At 37.6% G+C, this 10,198-nt stretch overlaps 1 protein-coding gene across 1 annotated transcript in view; it reads right to left on the bottom strand.

Moving 5' to 3' along the window:
- TMPRSS15 (transmembrane serine protease 15) overlaps window positions 1-9,078 on the bottom strand; it is an 89,163-nt gene extending 80,085 nt beyond the window's left edge. The window contains 5 exon segments of the mRNA XM_034769804.1: window positions 1,574-1,811; window positions 6,043-6,110; window positions 6,886-7,010; window positions 7,939-7,944; window positions 8,934-9,078. Of these exon segments, the coding sequence (XP_034625695.1) occupies window positions 1,574-1,811; window positions 6,043-6,110; window positions 6,886-7,010; window positions 7,939-7,944; window positions 8,934-9,078 (582 nt within the window).
- Window positions 9,079-10,198: the final 1,120 nt, after the last annotated feature.

A 10,198-nucleotide genomic window follows, 5' to 3' on the forward strand; every position in this document is an offset into this window, starting at 1 on the left:
GAAGGGACATATTTTTCAAGCAGCCATCTTGAGTCATATTACCATTTATATTACAGCTTGAGCTACCTGCATCTCATAAGACAATATTTGGATCAGTTAAATGAGCTGAAATGAAAATGGGTGTGGCAGCAATTTTCCAAAAAGAAAGTTACTTTCTATCACTATGGAAGCTGTGGGACCATAGATAAGTCACTTCACCTGTGTGCCTCAATTTTTTCATTTGTAAAAGGGAGATGAGACTTTTCTTGCTATAGCGTGTTGAGATTTAGGAAGTTAAAGTTCTATATACAATTATCATTCTAATTTTAAATCAGTCCTGTTAATCTCTCACAGCAAAAAAAAGTTTGCCTATTCCAAAGCTCACAAGTAGATATATTGCCCTTAGTTCATAGTTTTCTTCTACAGAATTTCTGGGATATAGTGGTCAATCATTTCCCACAATGATGGGAATATAGAAAAAGTTATATATATATATATATAAACCTTCTAGATGGTGCAAATAGTCAAGATAAATAATTATGTCAAGGCTCTGAATTTAGTCATTGAATACCTAAAGTACCTAGCATGAAATGTGCCTTTAGAATATAGAGTATAAGAGACTTTACACACCAGATGTCTCCCTCCCCTTATGAAGGTAATCAGTAGCTACCTATTAGTATCTCCAACAGAGGCTGAAAATGTCATTTAATCAACTTCCACTTCAATGGATTCAAATTAATTTTTATCCTTTTCCTCACTGAGAGCCTGTTCTGAAACTCATTGAAGTCAATGGGAAGATTCCTATTTATTTCACTGGGCTTTGGATCAGGTCTTATCCATTGCTCATACATCTCTTCCCTCTGGATATCAAGGGTCCCACCACCACTTTTTAATCATATTTATGATGCTTAGAATCACCTCATCCATTTATTGACAAGTCAGAGTTTTTCCTTTCTGGTTAAATGCAACTGAATCATCAAGCCTTTTATATTCTGTTCTTAATGTTTGTTTCCACTTACATGAGATCCCACTTTCAGCAATAAGCAAGATATATCATCCATCTTTCCCTTATCTGCCCCCACAAATAAAGCAGAACATCTAGCTTTCTATGAAGACTAGAACTTCTCACTACCCCTGTTCCGAATGTTGGGTAAAATAACTGTATTTACTTAAGAAATAGCATTATTGGGCCTTAATTTCATTACCTTGAAGGACATTGGTAGGCATCACAAATGATGGACACCATAAATAAAGGATTAATATTATGGAATTTCACTGGGAGTCCACCTTTTATTTTACCCTCTTGTTTTCTTTTTAAAGCGTATATATCATGCTCACACAGCCTTCTTTGAAGATGGCTCTACATGGCGCCCAGTGTGGTTTGTGAATGCTGCTTCCAGGTTGGCTAAAGGAGATCACTTGTGAACAGTTCACAGGCTATTGGTCAAGATTTTCAAAAGTATTTAGGTACCTAACTCCCACAAGGATTTGGGCCTTCTTCCCTACAGCTTCTGATTATATAGCCTCTGTTGTGCCAGCTAGTAAAGGCATCTTCTGTAATGGAATTTTCATGGGTGGACTTGTATACCTGCACACATGCCATTGCAGGATTGAGTGTCAACATCTGCAATTCACTTACATGTCAAGGTTTCAAAGAAAGCAAATAATTTTCATAGTTACCTGTGATTTCTATGCTGTTCACATCAATGTTAATAGTCTGCAAAAGGCTAGTTTTATTTGCTTCAATACCTAAAACCAGTTCATTCTTTGCTTTCTCATTAGATATCCACTGTGCAAAGTATAGGTTGAATATTACGATAATGCTGCCATTTCTGCCAAACAGAAAACATCACAGAAGAAAAAAAACAAGTTAATCACATAAAATACCAAGTGAATGCAATATGACATTTTTTAAAATCAAGATTAGATGTTTTTTTTTTTTCTAAAAGATATACTCTATTTCAAACAAGAATTATTCTGGTGAAGTTCTGTTGCCAGTGTTTATATAGGAGATCAGACTAGATGATCACAGTGGTCCCTTCTGGCTATAGAATATATGAATCTAACAAGGACCTCATTCTAATAATAGGTTCCATCCACTAACCTCAAACTGTCAGGGGCGGGCAACTAGAGATATGGTGAAAGGGGCAAATTTTTAAAAAGTACAGAACGTCTTAGAAACTTGTGGCCTGATTGTCCTTTCACTTACATTGCTGTATATCAAAAGTAACTCCATTTATGTCAAAGGAGTCAATGGTGTTATACTGGTGTAAATGGAAGGAGAATCAGGACCTGTGTTTTGCTAAACCCATACTGAGTCTTGATTAGGACTCTTATTTTAGGCTTTATAACAATGACAGATAGCCTTGAAATATCCACATGATAAAACATCATGTAAAGTACTCATTTTTGTGACCCCAAAGTTAAGTATGTTTGTGTCACAGGTGGATTCCATAAGTACTGGGACTGCTCGCATGAAACAATACAGGGTGAAATCATGGTTTCACTGAAGTCAATTGCAAAACTTCCATTAATTTCTTTGGGGACAGGCTTTCATTTAAAGTGATGCCCTGGTAATTAGAGCAGGGCAAGATTTTCTGCAGAAACATTATTTCACTAATAAATGCAGATTTGTGAAAACAAAACATGTGGTGAATTTTTCTCGACTTTGGCAAGTTGTCTCACTTGAAAAAAAAATTCTGAAATTTCAAAATGGTTCGTTTTGACATGTCCAAACTGAAATAGTTTGATTTTGGGGGCTAGATTCACAAGGGAACTTAGGTGCCATTCCCATAAGTGAGAAGATGGTGGTGGTATCCCCTTAAGCCCACTAACAATCACAATCAACTGGTCTGTGGGAAACCCAGGTTCAAATCCCCACTCTGGAGATGAAACTTGATCCAAGGTCTCTCATATCCCAGATAGCTGTCCTTATCACCAAGATACCAGGTCTTTCCCATTGAAGCTGTCCCACTTTCTAAAATAATTAAATATTAATTGGAACTGGAACCTAGGTGTCCACCTTCCCAGGTCAATGCTCTAATCACCAAGATATAGAGTTGTTTGCTCTCTCTTTGGCCCAATGAATATTTCACTATTGAATACAAAATGGAACAACTTCAACAGGCAAAACTGAAAGAATACCAAATAGCCAGGTGGTTAGGGAATTCACCTGGTATATAGGTTCAAGTTCTTGCTCCAGAGTGGAGATATGAACCCGGGTTTCCCACATTCCAGGTAAATGCCCTTGATATAAAAGAGAACAGCACCCCATACTCCTCCTGTTTTGTGCATGGCCTTAAGTCCCTTATATTTCTTTTGCTTCTATTAAGAAACATTTAAAATTGTCTGCAATTGGGGGGGAGGGGAAACATGTCGGTTAACCTGCAACAATTTTTTCTGACTTTTTGATTCACCAAAAATTGCCCCAAAATTCAGTTTTGAGTCAGCCCCAAACCATTTCCTCCTGATTTTTCAGAACTGCCATCAAACTGAAAATGTATCTATTCACCCAGTTCTATTGGTAACCCCTGTTATTCAGGTCTATACTTACAGCAACATCTTGGTTGAGTTGAATATATAATTTTGCTTACTGGAGAAAAGGACATTTTCTCTCCTTGCTGAAAAACAGCAGTGACCATCCTTATTGCAAAGTATTTGTGCTAGCAGAGTGCCACTGATTCAACAGTGCTCTTTGATATGAGGTGATTAATCCTATCACTGCACTGAGCACAGTTTGCAATATATTAATAGACTAATTTCTTAAATGATTCTGATAACCTCTAGGCCATGCTGAGTAAACAAAAGCTTTTATTGCTATCTTTGTGACTCAGCTGAGTTCCAAGGATAAAACAATAACCAGATTGCCCAAAAGGGTAAACATTTTTTTATGAAAAGAGTCAACTAGAAAACAATTGCTGAGTCAAAGTAATAATTTAAGTATTTCCACAGTGAACAGGAATAGAGATTATTCCAAAAAATTTAGGGGTCTGATACAAAGTCCTTTGAAATCAATGGCGTCTCCCTGTGACTTCACAGGGGTTTGGCTCTCACTTTAGCTGCACAAAAGGAAAAGAAAAGGAAAACAATCTATTTTGCCATAAAATGTCTAGAGGGCATAAATGAACAGGAATGTATTGGGGGGATGGAAAGAGGAAGCCTCAAACCTCCGGAAAATCAACCCACTTAGGGTAAATCTACACTGCTGCTGGGGGTATCATTTCTGTCTTGGTTAAACTTACCTGTGCTAGCTTTGATTGAGCCAGTGTGTGAAAAATAATAGCCTAGCCATGGTTAGTGACCACAACTATAATCCCACTTGTCCCCCTGGTGCTTGAGTGTCTAGTGCAAGCCACTGCCTATGTCACAGCAGCCATGTCTCCATAGCAACATCATTATTTTTAGCACACTAGATCAATCAGAGCTAGTGTGAGTATGTCTATCTAACCTGGAAATTGCTCCCCGGCTCCAGTGTAGGTCAACCCTAAGAAGAGGCATTTTTTCTAAAATCTGAATGCTTGTCAGGTGCATAAATATTAATTAAAATCTATTGGGGAGTGGAGGGGTGAAAATGAAACATCTCTACATGTTATTTTGAAGCTCACAAAAATAGAAATAATATTTGATATGTAATCTTCTATGATTAGGAAAATGGTTGTGGGAGAATATTTCATGCTCACTAACATTTCCTCTTGTATGCTTATAAATGGAGAAAACAACTCTTTACAGATATATGAACACCCTACTCTTTTAAATACATATTAATAGTGCAGCTCTGGGATCCTCTCTCTCTCTCTTTCTTTCATTTCAATTTCTTACAGTTGTATTAAAATGAATGAAAATGCAGTGTTGGGTTTCCATGTCTCTTCTCTTTTCTCTACTGAAAGCCTGATTCTCTGTAGTCACTTATGCCAATTCAGAGTCATTTATGCCAATGCAGCATTTACAATGCTACTAGATCAGAAAAGCAGTGTTTTACACGCACTCTGCAATGGAGTAAGAGAATCAGATGCTTTATTTTATTATTTTGGAAGATTTTGTGGGGGAAAAGTACTATTAGGGGCATAGTAATTACATGCTCCTCTGTCTGTCTGATACAATCCTTGAATGTATGGTACACCCACAGATATTGTTCAAGAGCATTACTTTCTGCTTCAATAGCACTGATGTCTCCTGCCCTTGTACAAGTTAACATTGTCTGATAACCTGATTTTGAGCCTTTTTTGAACTCTCAGGCCCTGATTCAGAAATCCATCCCTAAGCATGAGGTCAAGTGCTCTGCTGTATACCTTTGAAGCTACATTGAAATGACTGGGACTTGAGCATGTCCTGAAGTTGTTTAGTGAATAGGGATGGTCCTGAGCATATGCTGAATCAGGGCCGCACTGAAACATGAGTGGACTGGACTGAACTCAAGTTTGGTTAGGCTTGTGGCATAACTGGCATGTGGGATATTGGAAAATAAAGCTAACCATCCTTTAATAAAACAGAGTATACCCCACATGTTTTATACTGTACAAAATACACAAAGCGTGGATCCATCTGGGTTATAATAGTAGCCTAATCACTAGAAGAGCTGATCCTAAACTGTTGTACATTGATGTAGCTTCATTGGTGCTAGGTCAGTTTAAACCAGCTGACGATCTGTCCCTCAATCCTGAACTTGTCTTTTTTACTCTCAGCCACCAAGGCCTGGGAGCACTGTGGATGAAGCACACTCAGTAGAGCTTGGAAAAAGGCAAACACATTTTCTGTGAATTTTTTTACAGATTTTAAAAAACATTTTTCATTCAAATGTTGACATTTTTTGGCCTTGGAAGAGAAGCACTGTATATTGCTTGACGACCTTTGGCCAAGGCTTGGCATTGCATCAATAGGTTCTGAGAAGAAGTATCCAGAGGAATATAGTTACACTGTGCTTTCCACAAAGTGTTCCACAAGGGGAGAGATGAAATGTCCCAACGGACCCCTTTAAGAGATAGAATCCTTTTTATACACTGTTGACATTCATAATCTAATGAGGATTTTTAAACTTAAAAATTATGAACTATAGTATATACCCACTTGAACTGCAAAACTTCAGAATTCTTATATTCATTCTTCAGCTGACTTGCTTGATAGATTTCATTTATCTATACAAAAAATATGAAAACTTCTAAAGAACTACAATAGTTAGAAATATACACAATTACACATTACAATTATGATTTTAACACTGTACATGTTTTTTTTTCCTAAATGAAATATGCTCCTTGAGGTGACTGAAATTGACATTTTTGTCAGTTTCACTGCTGCTATTCAAATAATAATGGTTAAAGGGACAAGAATCTTGTCAATTTCAGTCACCAGCTGCAAGAGCTCCTAGATAGGCAGGCCATGGCATTGAGGACAGGGACCAAGGGATCTCAGGGTATGTCTACACTACCCACCAGATCGGCGGGCAGCGATCGATCCAGCGGGGATCGATTTATTGTGTCTAGTCTAGAGACGATAAATTGACTCCTGAGTGCTCTCCCGTCGACTCCTGTACTCCAGTGCCGTGAGAGGCGCAGGCAGAGTCGACAGGGGAGTGGCAGCAGTCGACTCACCGCGGTGAAGACACCAGGGTAAGTCGATCTAAGTATGTTGACTTCAGCTACGTTATTCACATAGCTGAAGTTGCATAACTTAGATTGATTCCCCCCACCCCACCCCAGTGTAGACCAAGGCTCAGGGTCCTGTGCCAGCTGAATCCCCAGGCAGGTTTCTGATGGAACCATCTCATATTTGATGAATCTGCATTTTCCAAAAATGTTTTGTCAGAAATTTCCTAACCAGTTATAACCGATATTAGATGCCTTTAAGAAATCAATACAGTTAATGGCATGTTATCTGTTATATCCTCTTGAATTAACTCTAGACTCTTACCAATTGTTGAACATCAAAGGCAAGAGCCTTGAAGTCAGCTGATGAGTTGTCTTGTAAACCAGGGCTGAATGATGCTCCTGACAGTATTTTAAACGTTCCTGTGGATGCATGACTGTTTCCGTATACTTCAGTTGTATTATTTAAAGAAAAACAAAACAGTGGAAGTGTTGAATTAAGTAGAAATGTAAGCAAGAGGTTGTATTTGACTTTTCCAGTAAAGATCATAATAAAATATTGCTACTCTCTCCTTTTACATTCTATTCAGAGCTTTTCTTTGCATTGTACTGATTTCAAAAGAAAAGTCAGATTCTTTTCAGCTGCTTAAAGGACACTATTTCACAATGCTAACAACTTTAAATCCATTCTATTTTTTCTAATCCCATTACTTTCAATTATATCTTCATTTCAGAGCTTCCTGGAACCACTATTACCTGCTGAAAGAGGCAATGACCGGTCAGCTTCCTCCAGCTAGAGGGACTGATACAAGGGAAGCATGGTGGGCAATGAGCTATTAAAAGTTTGTCAGTTCTTGAACTGCAGGCACCAAGATCTCACACTGTTGGCTTTCTACAATTAAAAGCTCTGTGAACTTCTAAATACACATACACCCCTTTGAGAGGCAGCTTTGAAAATACTATTTTCACTGAACTAATTATTATATGGTATGTGTGACTGACCTTTTCTACCAGAACGTACATGATGGTGTGGACGAATTTATAAAAAACAAATTCAAACAGGAATTAATTCAAGGAAAATCCTATGGCCTGTGATATGCTGAAGGTCAGATTGGAGGATCACAGTGGTCCCTTGTGGCTTTATAATCTATGGGAAAAAAATATGTGAAAGTAGGTAGTAAGGGCAAGATCCAGAAAAGGACAGACACCTCACTGCCACTTTAGGCACCTAAATCCAACATTTAAGCACCAGTACAGTCTTCAACCCCCCTATCCAGCTGCTGCACAACTCTGTAGGCATCTAAAGTCTCTAGAGCAGCTAAATTTCTGCTGTTAAAGTCCCCATGGTGCCTACAAATCTGCTAGTGAGCATGCACACAGCTGCCTCAGTCTAGGCACCCAGGTGCCTCTCTCACACCTAAGTCCCAGCAGGCTCTTCAGACTAGATGTTTCCCCTCCTATCTCACTTGCTAGGACCCAATCTGGTAGTACCAAAAAAAATTAGGTTCACTGCCATATGCCTCTATATAATGATTTTGCAAAAAGTATTTTAAAAAGAAATAAGAAAGTTAAAAATGATTCATTTCTGCACTTTCCCATTGGAAATGTCATTGAAATTGACACATTCCTGTGACAGGTTTTTATTTTAGTAAAACTGCATTTTCCTATGGAAAAAAAATTCACTAGCACTGACGGTGACTGTAACCTACTTTGACTATCGAGAGCCTGACTGTGCAATGTGCCAAGAACCTCCTACTACCAGCTGAGTGCCCTCACATCTCACTATCCACAAGGTTGGGAGATGAAGGCACTGTGCAGGATGGCACTGGAAATCAAAATATTACATAAACTAGTAACATTATTTGTCTCTGAAAAAACGTGTTCCCAAGACGGGCTGAAAATCTGCAACACTACATGGAAGTCAGTACCTCACAGGATCAAGCCAGAAGCTTGTAAAATAAAATGGTATTCCGATAAAGGACATTTACAAAAATGATACAGCCTACTTTAATGAAAAACAAAACAAAATAAAAACAAAAATACCCCAACCAGTGCTTTTAATTTTTCCTCTGACACATCTGATCAAATATCATAATCTTTACTTTTTAGCCTGACCAAAAGCCCACTGAAGTCAATAAGAGTCTTCCCATCAACTTTAATGAACTTTGGCTCAGGCCTGAAGTGCTTAATGTTTTGCTTTTCTTGTTTGTACCGATTATCAGTGGGAAAAAAATGGTAATGAATCTTTTTAAAGCAACAGTGGTAACAGCAGAGCATGAAACATAAAAAATAATGACAATGAAACAACAGTTGGCTTCCAAATCTGAACACTTACCAGAGAGCTCCTTTAAAGGTTAAATCTTGACTACTAACCTTGTTGCGATTCCTTGATTAGTAGCCATGAAAGTGTAATTAATCCAGCACAAACACATACAAAAATTGCAAGCAGAGCAGCAAGCCAGATTTCAAAGTCACTAAGAGGGATACTTCTCCTAGATAATGATTTTTTCAGATTCATTTCCAGCTAGGAAGTTTATATCAATTAAGAATTGTCACAAGAAACATATAAGCATGACAAAGAGGGCAGCGATCTACATGAACAGATATTTATAGGAGAAATTTGTAAATTAATTGCACCATTAATCTTCATTTACATTCAGTCAGTATGATGTAGTTTTTATCTCATTCCTGAATGGTTATATCAGTGTACAGTATTTGCTGGTATAAACAGAAAATAAAATTCTCATTAAGGAAGATGATAATGTCTAAGATAAAAAATACGTATGCAAACAGCTACCCAAAGTTGTAAATGTTAATCATCAGCTTTACAATTACCTGTCATTTGGCAATTTTAAATTTAAAATACATGTTATGAATACAGTTTATTGCGGTTTGGTTTACTATTTTAGGAGTAAGTATGTAAGTATGTGGCCTGGTCACAGGCCTTTGCATACCTTGCTGAGTCATAGCAGCCATTACTTACAGACTGTGTGGAACATTTACAGGAAGGTTAAGTTCTTCCAGGGTTCATTGTCTTTGTTGATGGGCCATTAATACTGTCTGGCTTCTTCATTGTTGTACCTGAAAGGCTTGTTGTGGGTGTCACCCAGAGTAAGCCTTGATATATAAATACATTTGAAATACAGATACATAGTCAATATTCCGAACTTTAGAAACAAACATGATACATGCATACAAATAGGATAATAATATTCAGCAAATCATAACTTTTCCAATGACCCCTCACATGACCCGTCTAGTACAAAATGCATCATAATTATACCATCATCATATCATAATATCACTGTGAAGAATATGGTCACATCCTTCATCTGGCAACTCTTCCATCAAAGTCATCAAGAGTTCTGCCTGCAAAAAGTTTAAGTGAATATTGAGTGAGGACTTCTGGATTTCTACCTATATAAATATTTGCACCACTACCATTTTGTACATTTGAACAAGAATAAAGAATCACAGTTGGAGACTTTTTTTTGAATTTTGAATTTATGCCTACACAGTGAACTGATGGACTCATTATATGAGAAGTAGCAAAAGAGGCTGCAGTAATCTACAGCTCAACTGCTTTATGTTTTATGATGCATGGCATACATAGTCAAGCTATGTATATGCTTGGATTT

This window comes from Trachemys scripta, chromosome 1 (assembly GCF_013100865.1).
Source record: "Trachemys scripta elegans isolate TJP31775 chromosome 1, CAS_Tse_1.0, whole genome shotgun sequence".
In the NCBI taxonomy this organism is placed as follows: domain Eukaryota; kingdom Metazoa; phylum Chordata; order Testudines; family Emydidae; genus Trachemys; species Trachemys scripta.